The sequence below is a fragment of the Aplidium turbinatum genome, chromosome 13, assembly GCF_918807975.1.
Source record: "Aplidium turbinatum chromosome 13, kaAplTurb1.1, whole genome shotgun sequence".
NCBI lineage: Eukaryota > Metazoa > Chordata > Ascidiacea > Aplousobranchia > Polyclinidae > Aplidium > Aplidium turbinatum.
In genome coordinates, this window is record NC_137484.1 from 22845276 (window position 1) to 22867156 (window position 21881).

General features: G+C 37.8%; 2 protein-coding genes across 2 annotated transcripts; both read right to left on the minus strand.

Moving 5' to 3' along the window:
• Positions 1–1389: 1389 nt before the first annotated feature.
• On the minus strand, positions 1390–9929 carry LOC145782202 (bifunctional polynucleotide phosphatase/kinase-like). The gene is made up of 14 exons (XM_082593973.1): positions 9784–9929; positions 9104–9291; positions 8671–8781; positions 8194–8256; positions 7858–8022; positions 7343–7426; positions 6715–6830; positions 6399–6577; positions 5859–5955; positions 5593–5680; positions 5176–5237; positions 4313–4422; positions 3615–3701; positions 1390–1958 (listed from the first exon to the last, which is right to left on the minus strand). Exons 1-14 carry the CDS (start codon positions 9903–9905, stop codon positions 1778–1780), a joined length of 1653 nt encoding a protein of 550 aa, XP_082450099.1. The 5' UTR covers positions 9906–9929; the 3' UTR covers positions 1390–1777.
• Positions 9930–14929: 5000 nt separating this feature from the next.
• On the minus strand, positions 14930–21430 carry LOC145781817 (ubiquitin-conjugating enzyme E2 N-like). Its single transcript, XM_082593495.1, has 5 exons — positions 21314–21430; positions 19301–19402; positions 18920–19064; positions 18087–18227; positions 14930–15946 (listed from the first exon to the last, which is right to left on the minus strand). Exons 1-5 carry the CDS (start codon positions 21341–21343, stop codon positions 15912–15914), a joined length of 453 nt encoding a protein of 150 aa, XP_082449621.1. The 5' UTR covers positions 21344–21430; the 3' UTR covers positions 14930–15911.
• Between the last annotated feature and the right edge of the window lie 451 nt (positions 21431–21881).

Sequence of the window (21881 nt, forward strand, 5' to 3'; positions counted from 1 at the left end):
TTGCTTCGGAAACTTTATTATTCTCTGCTTGCTTCATGGAATTTTGTGTTTTGGCCTACGTTATCATCAATATGTTTTTTTTTATGCGTAGCCTATGCTGTTGTTGAAGCGCGGGAACGTTTCAATTATTATTTTTCTCTTGTAAACTTATTTTAAATGGCAAAATCGTAATTTCCGTAGGGTGGCAATTGACTAGTAGACCGTATGGTCGTCTCGTTGTCTCCCTGTCGGTATGGGAACTTGTGTAACTTTTGTACTGTGTATATTGCATATTTCAAACATGTACCTATGTTCCTGTTACTGACAAATAAAACATTGATTGATTGAGTGATTGGTGACGCCCATAGGCTACTTTATAATTCAGAAAAATTTCAAACCAACCTTACAAAATATTTTTTTATTCAAAATATAATAAAAAAATACTGTAACATCAAAATGATTGCAAGGACACGTGCCCCTTAGACGCTACTAGATGTTGAGAAGAAGTGGAGCTATAAGACTGATCCTTGTGGCCTGTGGGACACCATTTTTAAGCGTTTCAGCCTGCTTCGCCGTGAATAGAGACTGTGATGACGGTAAAATTTTCTGTTGCTGACAAGCTTCAAAATCTAGTGCTGTCAAGCTAATTTATAGAGGGCCTATATTACGGTTACCAGTTAATTCAAATTCGTGAAATTAAATTTTAGTTTCTCCGCTAGCTCAGTGGTTAAGCGCCGGTCTCAACATCAAGCGGCGTCGGTTCGGCTCTCAAAGTGTGCGCTTGAGCAACGCATTTCAAGACTGCTCTTCATTTAGCGGCACGTAGTCCATGGGACAAATCCCTGTCAACAACACTTCAAACAATTATGGAAATTTCATTCTGTCAATCTCGGTGACCGAGCCTGCGTCGGTGGATCAAAGCCTCCACAAGTATGCGAAACTCCAAGGATTAAGCTCTCAAAAAAGCTTTCTCAGTCCGAGAATACATATCAGTTCTTATGCGACGCTACAAAAACCAAAAAGTTCACCTTATAACCTACCAAGTAAGTTTGACTACCTGGGACGAGTCAATCATTTCTCTGCTTTTGTCAGCGTCGACAAGTTATAGCGCATGTGTTGCTCAGACCTTTATTGGTAAACTTTAAGTTTATAGTCCACTTGTATTTAAAAGCAAAAAAAAAGTGGAGCTGACTCGGTTGAACAACACCCAGGGCTTTTTAACTAGGCTCTACTAGTAGGCAAATGTTTGGTGAAAATAGTAAACAGCCAAATAATTGGTCTTGCTGCGCCATTGGGAGCCATGTCCTTCATCATCGGCCAAACACCCAAACATCAAGTTATGTCGAAGAAACAACTAGTGACTGATTGTAACTCAAACAACGCAGGCATGAAGACGAAATGCAGCGATGAACCAAATGATTTGTTTTAATTTTAATTAAAGTATAAATACAAAAACAAAGAAATATGATAATTTAAAATCGTGAAACCGCGCACACATCAGCAATCAAATGAGTGAAGTCAGCAAACTCAGTTTTGCAAGCGATGACCAAGCAAGTGCGAACTGAACAAGTAAATCTCATTTGCTGACTTGGCAGTAGCTGAAATGTACTTGCTGAGTTGTCGCATGCCAAGTGGTCTGACATCCCTTCTAGACAATGCAGTGCACCCAATGGATATAGTTTTTTAGTAATTGTAACATAGGCTAGAAATGACATCATAATGGCACAGGTGGCTTTGAAGCCCAAACGTCGTGTTTTGGAAAGGTTGCAAATCACCTTGCATGGTTAGTGGGTTATACTCAGTCGTTATACATGAAATACATTCGTTTCAACGTCTCGTCTTTAAAATTTGGAACAAAATTAATTTTCACTATTTCACTGAAACCTTCAGAGAGTTTCGGCTCGACGAATTTCTTGCGGTGCGAATACAAGATCATCCTTGGAACTACGTCATGCTCGGAGCCAGTAAGCTCCCGGAATCTGCCAGAACAAAAGTAGTTTGTTAATCTAATTCATGCAGGTAAATTGAATCACTGCTATCCACTAACCTCCACAGCTTGTTCCACCCTTTTCGGGGTGGTCAGAAAGTTCTTACTCAAATAGAGGTAGAGCTATCCACAAAAAGTCGGAAATTATGAGAGAAAAAAAGCACACAGAAATTGAACCACTTCTCACTGGTTAGACTTGGGGCAAGACTTGTTTCAGCTAATTTGTGTGAACAGATCGAATTCAAACAAATTGACGATGATAAAATGCGCAAAATCATCAAAGATAAAGCAAACCGGTTTCTGTGACAGGCTACAAAGAGCAGTTTAAGGTTTCTATGCGTATTACGAGGTGAGATGACGCAGCGGATCGCCTGCGTCAGTGGTTCACTGCTTCTACCATGATGCGAACTGCCAGAAATAACCTATCAGAGGCTTCATCAGTCCGAGGACGAAGATTCAAAGCAACCACTTCATGCGATCCTGGTTCGACTCCCGGCGGCTGAAAGGAACTGGCCACCTTACTCTCATTAGTGCCGACGGCTTAGTATCATGGGGACCTTAATGCTCTGATTCACGTATGGGGTTCAACTTTTTATATAAACAATGAACAATAAACAACACTATACAGAAAAGTTCTCAATGCCATGCAAAAGCCAAACAGAGCGGATTACACCAAATGCAGTTACTACTCACATGGCCACCTGGAGATGCGGCCTGATTTGTCACATTTTGCAGATTTTGATTACAGCTACTGCTAGTGCTTGACTGACATTTTTTGAGATGTTTTTAGTTTTTGCGGTTTCCTAATGACATAAAACTTTTTTGTTGCCTCTGGGAAGCAGTAGCAAATGAGAAAAAGTAAGTTAAAAAACACTAAATCAGACTGTTATTGAAAATTAACAGTCTGACTAAAATCTTCAAAATCAAATTTTCTTTGTTTTTCAACATGTGAGGATGTTAAAACTTATTGTGTCATCTGGGGAAAAGAATAAAGAAAGCGTAATCATAAGAAAGCATAAAGAAAGCGTAATCATAAGAAAGCATAAAGAAAGCGTATATCATTGTGGCAGGAATTAGTGGTGCGATACTGACGAGCCCAGCCTCATGGGCGAAACACGGTGTCTATCGCTGTCAATTCTTGCTACAAATCGGCTGCCGAGAAACATAACGTTTGCCCAAAGTTAGAAAAACCTAAAAATTTCTGCAAAATGTGACAAATCAGGCCGTATCTTTAGGTGGCTATGCTACTCACTAAAAACCTTAATAGGCTCGTCGTCGTGTGAGCCTCTAGGGCTTAGGCCTAGGGTCTATCCTTTTATCACCCCAGATTCACGATGTTTCCGGACTAAGCTGGAAAGCTACTAGAGAGCAGCCAGTCTTTTGTTTCATCATCCAAGAGGCGCAGACCTTCCACTCCATTCGGTGGCTGTTTCCACCTTATTGGGATCATCAGAAGGTTCTTATTCAAATAGAGTTTTTAAGTAAAATAATCTAGAGACCTATTTGAATAAAAACCTTCTGATGATCCCAATAAGGGTGAAACAGCCTGTAAGGTTTTTAGTGAATAACCACATTTGATGTATAAACGATGGTGTAGAATCAGTGCAAAGGTATATAAAATTGCATTGCTGAAAACAAGGCGAATTACCTGTTGTTGTGCATAGCATGGTCGATGGTTACTGACATCACAAAGCATCTACAAGGACAACTATGCTTCTTCGCGCAGTTCACGTATCTACAAACAAAAGTGATAATCACTGGGTTAATTACTAAGTAACTGACGTAAGTATTTAGCCTGTTTGTATAGCCAATAAAAACGAGGCAAATGCGAGAAGGAAACGCTGACGTAAGCAAAATAATTGTTCATCGTTGTGCAATTGTTGTGCCACAATGGGGTTTACAGCTTCCTATCTAGGAGGGACATCATCCTCAAGTTTTGATTTTCAACGTGCGAGTTTTACAGGTTTCCAGACTCGTAGACCACCCTCTAGTTGACTGGCTAGTTGCACTCATGGTAGATTTCACCCGGGACCTTTATGTGCTTGTGAGGAGAGAAATTAAGTCTACATGCAAAGCTTCTAGATTTAGAATAAGTTCTTGTAACATTTTTAAAATACATTATACAACAAACAGATAATTAAAAAACAACAAATTAATGGGATGTTTAGCCATGACAAAAAGTGTAACCGATTGAAATTCAAACGTTTTCAGCAAAACACATTAAGAAAATAATCAATTGCAACATGTCAAAAAAGTATAGATTTTTGTGTAATACCTGTTTGTGGTATTGTAGATTTTTTCTCTCCCAAACTTGGTCTATTTTTACAACGAAGAACATCAGCTCACCTTTGCCTCGACTCTACGTCAGGGTTGGTGTTGTCAATGGCAACGCTTTTCCCGGCGGCCAGAGCTTTCTCGCACGCGGCCACACATCGCTGCCACGTCTTCATCGTATCCTGGGAACAGAAGGTCATTGAGATAAAGTGGGGGTGTGGGTGAAGGAATGCCCGCGCTCCTGTACAAGCCATCCAGTCATCTCACCATAGTGATTGGAATCCCCGCCCTCCGGAAATGTCCCTCGCAAGACTTGCGTAGGTCCAGCTTAACCGCCTACGAACCGGCGTCGGTCACTTTCGTTCAGACATGTGCAGATGGGGCCTGGCTCCCTCACCGGGATGCGAGTGTGGCGCCACAGACCAGGCAGTAGATCATGTCGTCCATGACTGCCCAATCCATCAACCACCACATGGAGCGCTTGGACTGAAGGCCCTGGATGACGAGACTGTCGAGTGGCTGATGACATCATGCCCAAACATATAGTCCGGAAGAACAGCTCATACGACAAAGAAGAAGTGATTGGAACAACGTCATAATCAAGATTTGTTTCATCACAAGAAACTCATGGTAACGAAGGTCTTCACCAAATTATACCTTGCGTGGTACACCATCATCACCACATATACCGTGAAGTTATGATGCAGGTTATACAATACATTATAATCGATCATTAAGAATCAGAAATAAGACTCTGTTTGGGGGATGTACAGTATTTCTCACAGCAGAATCTGCAAACCATCGTAACGAAGTACTGCCCAATGTATTTCTCAACTCGATTGTCAAATGTGCTGTTGTTTTAAAACGTAACCGTATTTTGAGTGTTATTAATTATTTGAAAAAGGATGAAAAGTTCTGTGCTAGCGTAGACTCACCCTGTTCACTATGACGTAACCTTTCTCTTCGAGATGACTTTTGGCAAACGTTGATTTTCCGGCTAGAAAACATTGAAGGTTTCATTGACACGTTGGCATGGATTACAACAGAAAGCAGTGAATCTTAAATGCCAGCAATATTTTTACACAAATAAAAAATTCGCTTTCAGCTCGTCGAAACCACAAAGGAAATGCAAGAAAACACATAAGTTATATAGCGACAAAGCGTCACTATTACGTCATAATGATGCTTGGCTATGACAAGCTGCAGGCAACCATAGCTCGCTGCATATTCAAAAACTGACATTACAATCAGTCCGCCGCGACCGACAAAGCTGAGCAGCTATCGAGTCGACCTATGCAGCCACACAAAGCGCAGAACGGTTCAAAGGTTAATTAATTAGCTCTATCACTCACAAGCTGGGTACCCCACGAGAACAACCACCTCTTGATCTTTGCTGAAAATATCGGCTCCGTCTGTTAGTGACCCATCTACAAGGGAACTCTGAATTTGTGAGAACATATTATAAAAATGATTGTATTAAATGTATTCATGTATCTAAAGGCCATGATTTTTGTTAAATGGGCTCAACTGTCATTAGATGCATTAAACCAATCCAAAACAAGAAATTCTATTTGAATAATTATTATAAACCAGCTCCCGATAGCAGACAAGCCCTTACCGGGTTGAACTCAGGAAGGTCAAACTTTGCTGGTTTCTGGTTCAAAAAATATTCTTCGGGCGTGTGGTAGTCCACTTTGAGGTTGATAGCAAATAGCCTGGACAAAGAGTTTAATTTAGCATTAAAATACAGATTCCGTTCAACTTAATGCAGGTTCGCAACCCACTTACAAACAGTTGCAGAACATGGTCAGTGGTCAGAAGAATAAGAAGGAACAAAACAACAAAAGCACCAAACAGATCTGTAGCAGCAGATCTTATTTATCCAATAACCTTGCGGGGCACATTGCATCACATGCGGTTAGAACCAGGGCTGTGGAGTCGGAGGGATTTTGGCTTGTTCGAAGTCGGCCAGTTATAAACCAAGGAGCCAGAATCGTATATTTTCTACCGATTTTAAGTATGACGTGACACAAAACATTATCACGTCATACTTGACAGCAAATATTTTTGTATTATCTCAATAAATTAATCTATTGTGGTCTCAATTCATCTCTTCAATGTGGAATGTCTTCCAAGTTATCACCACGCACAATTTCACCTGTCGCCGCAGCTGAAGTCTTTTTTCTTCCCAGGCGACCAGTTTTTCGGCCGGCCAGCGGCATCTCCCACGTAGAGGAAACTGTCAATCACCACTCCCCGGTTGCCACGTTCATTGAGCCACTTGTAGGATCCAATGTTTGGCTTTCGAAACTTGCCTCGCGCAGTGATTGCCACAACCTAAAGATTGGTCAATTGTTAAGTGCATTTTCTGTTACGTTGCATTTATGTAATGTAATTAATTCTCTAACTGCATTCTTTCTAATTACGTTCAGGGATGTTTAAAACTTGAAAAGAACAATTTGTTAAAAACTCACTTGAAAGGGTGCCCCTAAAGCTTTGGTAACATTTTCAACTTTCCGCTTAAAATCATCTTCTTTGACTTTCCCCTTCCCAACGCCAAGTTGGTTGGTAATGATGACCAGCTTGTAACCTGAGCAAGTGGGCATCGTTATACTGTATATCTGCGTTTTCCTCAAAATACATATTATAGCATTTAGAGCTTTTTGTTGACAGAATTTTTCCTATGGTTATTGTACATGTTACATGGTTTGTTGTATTATTGATTGCTTAATCCAAAAATACACATATGCGTAATTTAACAGAAATCCACTTAAAAAGCCTCTATGTACCACGATCCAACACGAAGGTTTTCATTGGAACATGACATTCACCAAAGAGAAAAAACAACTGTCAGTCATGCGATTATCAAGTAGCAAGTCACGCTTCCGAATCGTCTTCTTTTCAAAAGTTGTTGCAATGCAAAGTTGCCATTTAACCGGTTGACTTGCATGTAAATCAGCTGCATTCATTTCATGTCGTTCTTTTGTATCATTGGCTAACTTAACAACCACTTAACATCGCCGCACTTAGTGGGTGATAGGAACAAGTGTGCTATTGCCCTTGCCTGTAAGCAGCCAGCGTCATCTCCCAAAGGTCACATACCTTCCTGATTTAACTTCTTCAGTTTTCCAGGGATTTCCTTGTATAATATTTTCCAGTCGTCACAATTAATCGCGAAGGTCTTTCCTTCAAGATAAACGTCATCATTCATAATTTATGTTATGGTGTCAATCAATTGTAATTTTTATTACAAACCAATGTATTTTGAACAAGTGTCTATCCTTAAGACAAACTGCTACAGCACTGGGCCACTTTGAATAGGCAGAGCTGCCATTTTGTCTACCTTTGCGGAGCTACAACCTTTCCGCTTTGTCGTCCCTTTGATGTTAACCATTGAAATTGAGAAACAATGTCATGTCACCAAATGGCAGTGCATTAGTAGATACAATCAGTCCCATGAGCTGAAAAATTTGCCAAAATTGAACACGGCACAGCACATTGTTGATATGGAAATATGTTTCTTTACAAATAAAATTTTAAAAAAAGTAAAAATTGTGCCTCTCAAAACTGCAATTTTAAAATTACTGAGACATTCTATGATACGAATTTCCGTTCACCTGACTTGGTGGTGATTAGAGTACTGTCCATGTCAAATGCAACAATTCTCTTGGAAGGTTGAAGATCTTCAGACTCATAAATTAACAATCCCTTATCTGCCCAATGCCAGCCAGGCTTCCCAGGTGTGGTTGGAGGAGGTGCGACTGCGATTGACGATGTTCCTGCTAAGAGCCAATAACTGATGATGAGAATTAAAAAACAAACTTTGAAATGAGAGACTGGCCTTTTATACAAATGTGCAAAAAAGAACTTTGAGAATTGAAATAGCATATTTTTGTCTAAAACAGTAAAACTTTCACATATTAACACCAATTGTACAAACACACAAAACATACATGAGGTTGGCTGGCTTTGTAATTTCTGTAACTTATTCAAAATGCTTGCTGAATCATCTGGACCTAAACAATATTCAAGTATCTGGTTATGTTTTCATCGGAGACACTCAATACACTTTCTGAAATCACAAAAATAAAGTGGTTTTCTGTTTTTAAATAAGGTTTGGTTTCAAAATTAATGTAGTATCTATAACTTTCAATATGTTTTGTCTGTAACAATATAGATTAAAAAATTTAACAAATAACATGTGCGTAACATAACATTAACAAGTTAATCACTTGCACACCAGTGTATGTATTTAAACAAATCTACAAAAAAAAATTGATCAAAGTTTTAATTAATAAGGTATTTTTTTAATAAAAAACATTAAGATTTTTTCCACAGGTCAAGTTTTTTTAATGCGAATATTTTTATACATCAACAAAGGCAACAGCCACACAAAGATATACTGTGCTACATAAGTACATTGAGCATACCATCACTTTCATTTGCATTAACTTTCAATTTCTTTGACTGAGTTTCCTTCTCACCAAAGTAGTCTCCAATTGTTCGTTTCTTAACATTCTTGTTTTCTGCCAGTTCTTCTTCTGTACAATATTTATGTTGTTATATGTTTTTGTTCGGGTTGTATATAGTTTCTTAAATGTAACAAGGCAAGGATGTGTCAACAACTCCACATTTTACTGGTTGCAAAATCAGAGATGCAACAGATTGAGTTTCGCTTTTAGCAGCATGATTGTTGCTTACTTCACAATGTAGATATTAACGACCTGTTTTAGCCTGATGCTGCGAGTTTGCTGTGGTAATAGCAAATTGCACTAGCTTTCGGAATACAGTTCCCTAGTCATGTGCTATGACAAAATACACAATGTTGTGAAAAATCAGAGATCTAATGCAAAAAAAACTAACGTTGGCAGTCTTCAATCAGCAGCTCATGGGGATACTCTTTTGCAACAAGATGAATAACCTGGCCTTGCTTCAGTTCAAGGGTTTCTCCTTTCTTCACTTCACAAGCATCCACATAAGATGATTGTGAACCAAGTTGCTTCACAACAACTAATCTTTCAGCATAATTTGCTGTTAATTCCACCTGATTCCTGTAAAGAGGAATTGTAAATGGCAAGGCAAAAAATTGAAAGACCTTGCAAAGTAATTCAGCCATCTATTCATGATCTGATGATGGTTTGATGGTAATGGAGGCGTATATAAAGTATGTAAAAGTGTGCTTGTTGTAAAGCTCTGTCAACACATGCACATAGCCTGGCCAGTGGCCACACAAAGCAATGCTCAAAATTACACAGAGTTTATCTTGCATCTAGTATGTTGATGTCGAAACAAACTAAAATCAGAAAGCTCATAAACTTATGTTATGTGTGGCCATGGTAATATTATATACCGTATATACAGAAAATATCCACTCAGAAACTAACCTCTCTCATGCAAAATAATGATATTTTCTGTAGCCTATGGATTGCCTACATTCATGGCCAACTGGTTAGTTAGAGGTACTCCAAACTGTTCAGTCAGCACTTCATGATTTTTGTGGATAATATGCAAAGATAAAAAATCTACTTAATCAAATTCTCTACCTGGAACATCTTCTATCTTGTATTTTTGTCTCTTTAGAACGGCCAAGAGTTTTTGGAATGCCATCAATCAATAAAATATTCTCGTGGGAACCACTTAAACATTTTAAAAATACTTTCATCATCAATCACGTGTTCACACAGGAATAACTGTGAGCTGAATGTAAATAAAAAGTTAATCTGCAGCTTTAAATTAAGTGGCAGAAGTTACTCAGAAAGTATGGCAACTATCCTACTGCGTCGTCTTAAAACTTTTGACTAATTGAAGTTAAACACAGTCACACACAGTGGATTTTGACATGTAAGAATAGTCAGAACTTTTCATGAATGTGAGCAAACTTTTCTTTGACTTTTAAAGCACTTCCGGCCAAAGCTTAAACCTACACCTAACACAACCCTGAAAGTTGAATCAGCAGTGCCACCTCTTGGTCTACCACTTGGTAAAACTACAGTAACTGTGGGAATCTATATCCTAACACTGATCAAGCTTGATTCTAGAATTTTATCATACATATTAGTTATATAGGCTTTGATTCATGATAGCCCAGTGCCCAAGTTATCAAAATTGACAAAAAAAAGTTTCCAGTTCACTTGTTGTCAAAGCATTAGTGTCTAAATTATACCATCTACAAGGTGCCGCTGAGTCTAACTCTAAATAACTGTTCTGAAAATGTATTTCTTCATCAACCATTTTGCGAGTTATTAAATTAAAAAATCTGGAAACACTCACGTCGACAAGTCGCCCGACTCTACAGCCCTTGTTCTTACTGGGGTACTTCTTTTATTGCGTTTTAACTGTGTTATTTTGTTGGCAGTGGCTATTTGACCGGCTCCGGTCTTTGAATCTGAAACACTATTTGACCGGTCATGACGTCACTACATAAGCACTTTTTTCTTTCAAAGCAAAAGACGATAAGCGCGTTAAGTTTTAAATTCAACACGTTTTCTTAAACTGAGTCCGTGGCGCATACGTAACGTCTCGGGCTGCCATTTTAGAGGGAATGAGTTCGATACTATCCGGAAGCGTTCTTTTTTTTTTTTTTTTAACAAATTCCTTTCATTTCTTAGCACAAATTCTCTGAAAAGATCACACCTTCTAATAGGCTGTAAGATTACGTTTCGCTGAAGTCCGAAGTTAAAAATTAAATCCAGTCTCATTGTCGCACACCAATCAGTCAAGTTTCAAATCATCATCTCAACCAACCCTTCAAGACAACTTTCCACTTTCAAATATTTAGTTTAAAAAAAAAAAAGAACGCTTCCGGATAGAATCGAACTCATTCCCTCTAGAATGGCAGCCCGACACGTTACGTATGCACCACGGATTCAGTTGAAAATACGTGTTGAATTTAAAACTTAAGGCGCTTATCGTCTTTTGCTTTGAAAGAGAAAAAGAAAAAAGTGCTTATGTAGTGATGTCATGACCGGTCAAATAGTGTTTCAGATTCAAAGACCGGAGCCGGTCAAATAGCCACTGCCTATTTTGTTTATTGACTTCTTATTGTGTATTACAGCCCACAGGTTAATTTGCAATTGAGTATATTTGGCCCTAAGAGCAATTTGAGACCCTTGCTTTAAATATACACCTGATTTGCAATTTGCTCTTCAGATCGTATGGTTGGGTTTGAATCTTTATCCTCGGACTGACAAAGCCTCGATAGGCAGTGGCGCCGGCAGGGGGGGCAGGCGGGGCAGCTGCCCCCCCAATGTTTTGGGCATCATCTTTTTTTATTTTTTATTAATACATATTGATATATTTATTTTAATATTTGGATCCCAACCTCAAGTAAGTCAACTCAAGTTGCAAGGGGGGGGGGGGGGGGAGGTAAAAGCTCTCTCTTTAAAAAAGTATGGAAAACCTTGATGACTAATTGGACAGTAGATAAAAATATTTTCTACAGAAGCAAAGATATAGACTTTTTAAAGTTTTAACTAACATCACATTGATGTAGAAAAATAACAACCTGTTAAATTTTTGATACCTCACACTCCCATGACTTCTTCCGCGCGCATTTTGGCATTGGTTGCTTGCAGTGATCCTTTCACTTAAACAAAACGTTTTGTTTCAGCAGTTTTGAGTTGTTCGATTCTTTAGTTGTAAAGGAGACTCAATTTCTCCAATATTTATCATTTATGTTTCTTCTTTAATCTCAGCAGAGCGTAAAACTTGTAAAAGTTTTTCATCCATACGACGTCATAAATGAAATTATATCTCAAATCGGCGTAATGACGTGACATCATCTAAACATTTTACCGAATAATAAATTAACAAATTCGATCGTCAAAAGTGGTTTGGTGGTGGTAAATATTACGTAATAAAAAAAATGTGATAAAGTTGGAAGACATTACGTCATGTATTTTCAATACAAATTGAAGTTTAAAATTTATTCTTTTGTTCATAGTCGTAATCCACCTTCAAAGCGGTACTACAAAGAACAATTTTCGATAAGGGGGCATCAAGAATAAGTCGACATGACTTTTATGCCTTAGAAGGTTGGGCTCCTGGAGTCTTGCTCAGTTTGGGGGGGGGGGCTGTCAATTCTTCTTATATTTTAGGAGTGATATCTCTGTTATTTTGGCACGGTTTCAAAATTTGGGATTCACTTTGTAAAATTATTCACGCTGAGCATATCCGAAAATTAAAACTATTATGTGAATTTTAGAACTGCTCATATACGTTGAAATGTTGAGGTCACTTATGAGTGTAATTTGTAGCGTGAGTTTACACATTATTTTTTGGTAGAGTAATGAAGAACGTGCATTGTAATGTTGTGATTAATTTTTTTTACATTATTTTACATACAGCCAATGCCCTTTACGCTGTGAAACAGTTAGGATTAACGAGACATGGGCCAAATTAATTACTTTTATCCAGCTGATGGGAAAATGTTTTACAATAGAATCTGAAATATTTCAGAGGATGTGCTGAGAAATGCCTTATATCTTTCAATTTATAACCTTTATTTGCTCAAAATTTCAGCTCAATAGAGGTGAATAAAAGTTAGGAAAAGTCAAGAAATCTCGTAGTCGCAGCCTCAGTGGTTTTAGAGATACAACTGTTGATACAAAAAAGTTGAATTGGCAGCCCCCCCCCAACCTTCAAAGGATTTGCATTGAGTCAACAGATCTATACCTTAAGGTTTACGTCAGCTCCGGAGATCAGTAAAATATAAGGTTGTCATCTTCAGTGCAACAAGACCATTGATTGATTGGTTTAGTGAGGATTCGTACTCCCATTGCTTTCATTTTGAGTGATCATACTGATTTTCAATTTATTCCTACAAAACGTTTACGTAATGAAAAAATATATAACTAAGGTTGGAAGACATTACGTCATGTCTTTTCAATTCAAAATGAAGTTTAAAATTTATTCTTTTGTTCATAGTCGTAATCCTCCTTCAAAGCGGTAATACAAAGCACAATTTTCGATAAGGGGGCATCAAGAATATGTCGACATGACTTTTAAGGTTTACGTCAGCTCAGGAGATCAGTAAAATATAAGGTTCTCATTGTCGTGATTGTAAGCCGCGGGAACTTTTTTCTCTAAAAAACAGATTCCCGGGAAGCTAAACATTTTTTCCAGCCCTGGTAGAAAACAAGAAAAATTAAATAATATACCCTGTCTTGCACCAGTGGCGTAGCCAAGGGAGGAGGGTTCGGGGGTTTCAAATTGAATTTACGGATGTTAATACATTGTTTACAAGAAAAGTTTTAGCCTATGATGTAATTTCTCGTCAAACTGTGCAAGGATGCAAGCCATCTGCAACTGCTGAGATCGCTTGTTCGATCTAGATTAACATCTAAACAGCTATTCGTTATACAAAACTTGAATATATCAGAAATAGCCTAAAGTAACTTCATTGTCTCAAAGCTTTTTGTTTGACACTCATCAAGATGTATGACCTCTATGACGTTACATTTTCTAAACTTTGGGTTGACTTCAAAGCATAAAAGTTAGTGACTTACCTGAATAAGATCTTTTTTGAATCAACCAAGGAGAAAATTGATAAATAATAAAACTGTAATAATCTCGCAAAAAAAGCAATCAACCTATGTCTCTAAAACAAAGTTTGCCTAATTTTAAACGAAACTGCATTAAAAGAGCGAGTTTTGCCAATACCAAACATTCAAATATCTCAGTCTGAAATTAGCAACAAGAAATCATAGAGACTTAGCTTCATTTCCGAAAAAAACATGATCTTATCCTTTTGCTATGCCACCGGACAGCACCATTTTACAGAAATATTTATACCCACAATTTTGTTGAAAATGCTCTCAGAATGCACCAAACTGAAAGTAATTTTTCAAAATTTTCTGGGGGAAGCCCCCCGCCGCTAAGTGTCGCCTTCGGCGAACACGCCATTGGGCTTCGCCCGCCGGCTGTCAACACCTCCCCTTTCAAAATTTTTGACTATGCTACTGTCTTGCACTGTCAATATTTTGCCCCTCCAATGTTGAAGGTCTGGCGGCGCCACTGTCGATAGGTTATTCCTGGTAGTTTCGCATACTTGTAGACTAGAGGCTCTTGACGCAGGGCCGGTTACCGAGATTGATAAAGTGAAGTTTTCGATTGTTGAAGTCTTGTTGCCAGGGAATTATTCCATCCATTAGGTGCCGCTAAATGGAGAGCAGTCCTTAGAATGCGTTGCTCAAGCGCACACCCCGATAGTCGAACCAGCACCCAGTGGCGTAGCCAGGGAGGCGGACCGCCCCGGGCGGCACTTTCAGACTACGATTTTTGATTATAACCTGATAAAAAACGCATCTCATTTTCACATGCTTTTTCTTGAAGGGGCGGCAAAATCTGAATCCGCCCCGGGCGGCACATTCCCTAGCTACGCCACTGCCAGCACCGCTTGATTTTGAAGCTTCTTAGTTCACGAAGTAACGCGCTAACCAACTGAGCTTTCGGGGCGGACATAGGCCTATCAAAATAAACTGATGTGATTATGATATAAGAAGTCACTATGCAAATCAAGTATGTCTTTGAAACTTCCGAAATAAAAGGAAAACTCAAAAATGACCGTAGATCACCATGCGTCACTTCTACCAGATAATTTTTCTTCCCTGTCCAATACTGCATCTTTCAGCGATTAGTTACTGTATTGTCTTATCTTTATGTGTCAATTGGAAATAAAAACTCAGCCAATACTGTGCTATAAGCGAGTCGTTTAATCAACAATATCTGATAATTACATTCATAGAAAAGACTATGTCATGTTGAAAAAAGTTTTGAATCCAACTGTAAACAATTGTAACCAAGGAAAACGTTTACGTTCTTGACCTATCGTAGTAGTTTACTGAATCCACAACAAGGCTGCCATATTCCAGGATGCTGAAACTAGAAAGGAGTATGGGCTTAGGGTCCTCCTTAAAATTAGTTCATCTTCATTTCAACATCCTAAAGTTTTAAGACTATAATTTTTCTTCCACATGTTAATACTATAATAGCGTTTCAGGCATTTAGATAGAGAACAGTTCTCATGTTACTGGTCATATACTTTATAGAAAGAGAGACAACTGGTCAACCCTGATGTTTCAGGATAAAGACCAGGCTTCTTTAAAGCAAATGGAAAGAGATGTAGCCTACTTTCATAAACTGGTACGGCATTCCTCAAGACAAGCGGCGAGGAAAGAACGCTAATTGTTTCCAACGTACTTCATGCAAGTAGCAGATGGCCATGATCGAGATAGAAATAATTTGACGTAAACAAAAATAGCCTACAGAGTACAGATACAAACCAGCATTGAGTCAGCTGCTGCATTGAACAAACAACTTCACGTTTAAAACAAATTCTAGATGGGAAAATCTTCACCGAACACGCAGCATTACATTGTTTATGACACATAATAACAATAACCAAATGCAATAATTAGCAGAGAAAGCCACGCCAATCCAATAACGTCACAAAGAATCGATTAACCGACTGATCAAGCAGAGAGCTTTCCTGGACTGTGCGTGCTTAACGTAAAACGAATAAATTAGTACAACCGCATCAGGCTCACAAGATTATAATATGTGACCAAACTGCGCCTAATTGCCTAGTGAAGAACACATTGATGCGTTAATACATGGCAATGGGGTTATTAGTGTTACTCAAAATTTTTAAAAGAACGTAAAGGTCTCATCTTCACTTATTTGCGTACTTTCGTGTCCATTCTTTTGCTGAAATAGAATAACGAAAATTAGAGCAGGAAATAGCTTTATTTACCGATCAGATTCTATAATAGTAATCTCGTCCTGTTGCTCAACAGGACGAGACTAATGATAAGAGACAGTCAACCGCTTCAAGTGGACAGTTTGCTGGGTGGTTCACAAAAAACAGAAAAGTTTTATTAGTCAACTCTATAATAGTAAGGCATATAATAAACTTACGTCACTATAACAAACAATTCTTAAATATAAAGGAACGCATAGGTACGCTCAGTGTTGAATACTTCAATCCGATTAGCCAGAAGCAGCGAAAGATCATTTGGTGATTTAGTCTTCTTTGATGATGATGATGATGATTTAGTCTTCTTTGAAGTTCCCATTACATCGACATTTTCTTTCCTTGTTTTGTCTTAACTATCCACCACAACCAGGCGATTATTGTGAACACTATGACCAAGTTAAGGCCAAAACTAACATTCGATTCTCCTAACAGCGGTTGATTGTTGAAGATAGAATGAAAGGAAAATGTAGCGGAAGAACTTGGACAGATGACAAGCAACAGGAGGCTAGCTCGTGGAATATCGGATAAACCAAGATAAGTTCGCGACTTGCAAATTTCGCTGAAGGCCTGTGCAACGCTACAGAAAACTTAAAAGCAGAAGTCCTGTTATTTTGAAGACTTGAAATCTAACTTCCTTTTTAAAGCAAACCTTGTACCTACGTAGAATATAGTTTTTAAATTTATGAGGTCGGTCGAACATTAAGTGTGGGCCGTGAACACAAAACGAGTATTACCGATAGGCAGAGATGGGCGCGATCTTGATCTTGAAGATCATAAGTGATCTTGAAGATCAAGATCGTGATCTTGAAGATCACTTTATTTTTGGTGATCTTGATCTAAGATCACTTTTTTTTGTGTGATCTTGATCTTGAAGAACAATAAGATCAAGATCACTTTAAAATTGAAGTTTACTTACTAGATAGAGGCATTTTTTTAGAACTTGTACTGTACAAAGTAGTTAGTGGCAACTACTAAAATGAAGCCACTGTTAATATGATATGTGTCCAACAAAAAACGATTTAAAGTCTCCATCTAATCTGATCAGTGTTGCCATTTCAAAATTGAAAAAGTTTTCTGTGTTGGTCATAATAAAGAAGTCAACTTCCGTGTACTTTATGTTGACGGATAATAAAAATGATTTCACTTTGTTCACAATTTCCATGTGTGAATTTTAAAGAAATGTTTGCTTTCTTTGACCCAATTTTAGATGTTTTAAAAGTCTAGAATGGCGGTGTTAAATAATCTGGACTCTAGCCGACTTTGGTCATGTAAAGTGGTTTATTGCAGCAAATCAACCAGACCAAGACTTGTTTAGGGTCTGAGTATGGAGCGGTTTGTCTGACCGCAACCCTCTGAACTTTTTTGACAGCAGACAACAGTATCAAGGTTGCCAGATGGGTAAATGGTGCAATAAACATTGACATTTAATACAGTGAAAGTTAAAACTACTTCGTAACACGAATAAAAACTCCCAGATGAACCAGACAAAACTTTGGTGAAAAATGATGCAGCTCAAAGTTTATTTTTATTTATTTATTATAAATAAAAAGTATAAAACTAATTGCAAATTTTGCGACTTTTTCAGAACTACTGTAATTAACCTCGGCTTTGGGTGTGACGTTGCGATTCTACGCAAACTACGTCAACAATTGATAGGCCTAATAGCAACAGTCACTAACTTATTACAATTCTTAAGCCAGTGATCGAGTAGTTAAAGGTAAAAGTTAGCAATACCGTACCAACTATATGCCTTTACCCAGGTTGCTTATAGTAATTAGTTTTTGCAACATCATTGATCAAAAACTTCATTCTTTTTGAAGTACACAAAAAGTGATCTTGAAAGTGATCTTGATCCTCAAGATCACGATCTTGATCTTCAAGATCACATTGTTTGGGTGATCTTGATCTTCAAGATCACCAATACTGGTGATCTTGCTCATCTCTGCCTACAGGGCCACTAACTACGCAAAAAGCAACCATAACAAGGCGTAGCACATTATCTATTCAATAAAGCGAATTGATTGGCACCTAACCAGCAAGTGTCTGGAGACGTTGAATCAATGTGGAAAAACTGGAACGTTGGCTACTAACCTGTGGAGATCGCTTGTGATTCGTTAACCTTCCATAATTCGGCCACATCATTAGCAAGAGGATCGTCAGGGTTGGGTGCACTCAATAAAGCTTGAATTGATAAAAGAACTGTGCGCATTTGTAAAGCAGGACTCCATTTATCTGAGCAACCAGTTCATAGATTATCACTTCTGCTCAGAATTATCAAATATCATGCTACCGAAGGGGTAAACCAAAATGTTCAAATACCGTGGTACCGAAGAGGTGTACCAAAATGTTCAAATACCGTGGTACCGAAGAGGTGTACCAAAATGTTCAAAAACCGTGGTACCGAACGAAAGAGGGTTATCAGAACGACAATATCGCTTATATTGGTTGGCAGCATACGGTACGTTATCTTTGGGATTAGGACATTCTGTCGTAACCAACTTGACGCGATACAATAGATCACGTCCGACCTGTCGCATGATGAACCTATACAGGATCACCGCGAGACTATTTGACGCGAATTCTATTCTATATCGTAGTGTGCAAGTATTTTTGTTTCTCAGTGTTGAATTTCTATCACAATTTTTTGTAAGACACTTGTTTTGACGCAAGATTTAGCCATTGATCATTGTGTTCCTTGTTACTTTTAATGTGGAAAGCGAATGATAACGCTCGGTACTGGCAACATCAATTTGATGTAAAATAAATGCAAACGTCATTCGTTAGATTCCACTCGTGAGAGTCATTCTCACATGAATGGGCACCTTAGTGTTAGATGACTTGGAATTTTAAAAAATGTTATTTTCTGATGAAAAGATTATATCCTATAATTAAAATGCAATAAGTACAAAATACAAATGACATACCTTTAAGTATATCTAAACAAATTCTTCCAATTTTGTCAATGTTAGGATGGTATATCTTGGTGGTGAAGCGAACCTTGGGAGCAGCCATAGGGTATTCCTCTGGAAGGAAAAGCTCCAAATGAAAATTTCCTCCTTCAAACGGAGACTGAAAACAAACCACTTTAATTTTGTGTCATAATGCATCTCTGACAACCATAAGTTCAAATGCAACATCTAACTAACAGACTATCATTGCTGTTATTCTGCTCAGCTAGACATGGAATAATTCATTTGTTAATTTCAGCAGTCAAAAATCTTTTCATTTTAACACAAAAATAATGTTTCACAAAATTAAAAATATTTCCATTGTGTCAATGACAACAACGTTGCAGGAAAACTCACGTCTTTAGGACCTTCCATTGTGACGTGAAAATATCGCAAATTGTCCTTATCAGGAGCAGCATGAATTCCAGGGACAGGTTCTGACATCAGTCTCTGGGTTTCCTAATGAATAAAAAAAAATGTCTCCGTATACACGGTGATAGTACACTCATGATTACTAAGGATGGCACAACCTCGGTCTATACACTGTACACTTAACACATAAATTCTATTTATTGATGTGTGCAATATAATAGTAGAAAATTTTCAGAATAATTCATGTCTATTAATTTGCCTTTAGCTCTCTTATACTTCAGTAGTTTCTCGAGCTGTATGAAACAAAAATATGCAAGTATTTTTGAAACAAAGTTTTGTTTTGACAAAAACTAATTTGGTTGGTTTTGTTTCAAATTAAGAATCTCAGCAAGACTGCAAGTAGTTTTTATTCCAACATTTTTAGTGGATACTGAACTGCTAGCTGTATGAAAGGGTACAAGCAATTTAGCTATCACATACAGTGGTTACTGCAGAATGCAGATATCATATATAATACGATTTGAAAAAGATGAACTGTGTTAAGACACTGCATAAATAAAACTATTGAAATTATCAATAGCTGAAAACAAAATATCCAGCTGTATAAAAATTATGACCGTGTCTAGGGTTGAAATATCCGGATATCGGTTAACCGGTTAACCGATTAACCAAAGCATTTTCACCTATCTGATATCCGGATAGTTTTATGTCGGTTAACCGTGTAATAAAAAAGTAAAAGTATTACTGTGTGTTGAGTGTTTTACGCCTCTTTTGCAATTTTGAAATCCTGCATGATCCCAGATTTCTGATGGATGATAAACTTGACACGTTTGGTGAATTCGGAAAAAGAAGCAAGGCATACGCTCTCGCAGCAACCCTATTGCAAAGGCTACTTGGAGAGGTTGCAAGAGATCCTGAACCTAGAGTAGAAGATGAAAGCAACTTGGTATCAACTACTTCTGCAAGGGTAGAAAGAGGGCCTATATCTTTGAAGGAACAACTAGAGCAAGCCATCATGTCAGCATCTGTTGCTGCTACTGCAACTCCACCTTCCAAATCCAATACCATAGAACTTAGCAGAAGGACAATCCGAAAAGAATGCAAAGTCTATGAAGTAACAGCGAAACGGCCGGCCAATCTTCAAACTCTTCATGAAGCGCTGCTTACCATTCAGCCCACTTCTGTAGAAGCAGAAAGAGCATTCAGTGCATGCGGGCTTTTTGCTACAAAACTCCGGTCTCGTCTAAACGATTCAACTATTGATGCGTTGTGCTTTTCGAAATGCATTACAGAAAACATACGCATTCGATAGTTTTCGTTTTATTGTGTAAAAATGAAACAGAGTTGAACCATTAACTTGTAACTGAGTTGCTTGTAAGATAACATGTGTATTTCAGTGGTTAAAAGACTAGATATGCTGCGACAGGGTAGCTTTCAGTGTTCTTTCCAATATCCGGTTAACCGGATAATAAAATTGTCAAATATCCGTATATATCCGTTATCCGGATATCAAGCTTTTACAACTATCCGTTCAACCCTAACCGTGTCATAGTTTAACTGAAGCTCCATCTTGACTGTTACATCAGTTCAATTTGTGTTTGTAAGAGTCACATATCAAATACTGTAGTTACATATTACATGAAATTACAGCATGATACCATAAACTAAATAAATATGCATATACATCACAAAATGAATAGTGCAGAGGTTCTCAATTTTTTTACTCCCATATTTATCTTGTACCAAAGTGTGAGCATTTCATTTACACTCAGCTATCATTTTCGGCTCAAAATTTGGATATTCGTGATGCAGCCCATCTTTCAGGCTATAATTAATATATCATATATATATTCAGTTGCCATCTCCACCTGAAGCAGGTTGCGCATTAACACGAGTCATCTGCCTCCATGATTGACGATGTTGAACTAGCTATAACTTATTTACCCCTTTGACATTCACCCAACTCAGAACCTTTGGAAAAATAAATTCTTAACACACCTTTACAATTCTCCTCGGTAATCCAGACATGGTAAATTTGAATTTTCGAGAACTTTGAGGTATAGATTAAATACTTTGTCTTGAATAGTACACTGCAGTAACAACCATCCACAACTTTATATGGTGCATAATAAAAAAATTGATAAAATTTAAAGTTAGAACATGAAAATATAAACATGATGTAGCATTGATGAACTGCTTCATTGATTAAGAATATAAGTGTACGGTAAGTCTCATACGTTAGAACAACCATAATGTCAGATTTGAAACTAACATCTGAAATTCACTTCACCAGTAAGACAAGTCATAAACTTTGTTACGGTACCATAGCCTACCTAGCATAATTTGCCTAACTTACCGTACTCACTTAATTCTTTCAAACCTAATGGAAATAACATTGTTATCCAGAAATGTAGTTTATCAAAACAAAGTTTGTGATATTGGTAGAATGGTAATTGAAGAGGTGTTATGACACAAGTGAATATAAAACGAAACAAAAACCGTTCAACATTTCAGCCTGGAAATTTCTCCAATTTAAAATCTTCTTTCTAAGGACCTTGAGTTGAAA

Coding starts and splice junctions, on each gene's coding strand:
- LOC145781817 (XM_082593495.1), bottom strand. CDS start 21,343: ATGTCTGGATTACCGAGGAGAATTGTAAAG. Junction 19,403..21,313: donor TACCGAGGAGAATTGTAAAG/GTGTGTTAAGAA, acceptor TTTATTCATTAG/GAAACCCAGAGACTGATGTC. Junction 15,947..18,086: donor ATCACAAGCGATCTCCACAG/GTTAGTAGCCAA, acceptor ATTCTATTTCAG/CAAAAGAATGGACACGAAAG.
- LOC145782202 (XM_082593973.1), bottom strand. CDS start 9,905: ATGATGAAAGTATTTTTAAAATGTTTAAGTGGTTCCCACGAGAATATT. Junction 9,292..9,783: donor CAAGATAGAAGATGTTCCAG/GTAGAGAATTTG, acceptor TCCTCTTTACAG/GAATCAGGTGGAATTAACAG. Junction 6,578..6,714: donor CTTTAGGGGCACCCTTTCAA/GTGAGTTTTTAA, acceptor ACCAATCTTTAG/GTTGTGGCAATCACTGCGCG.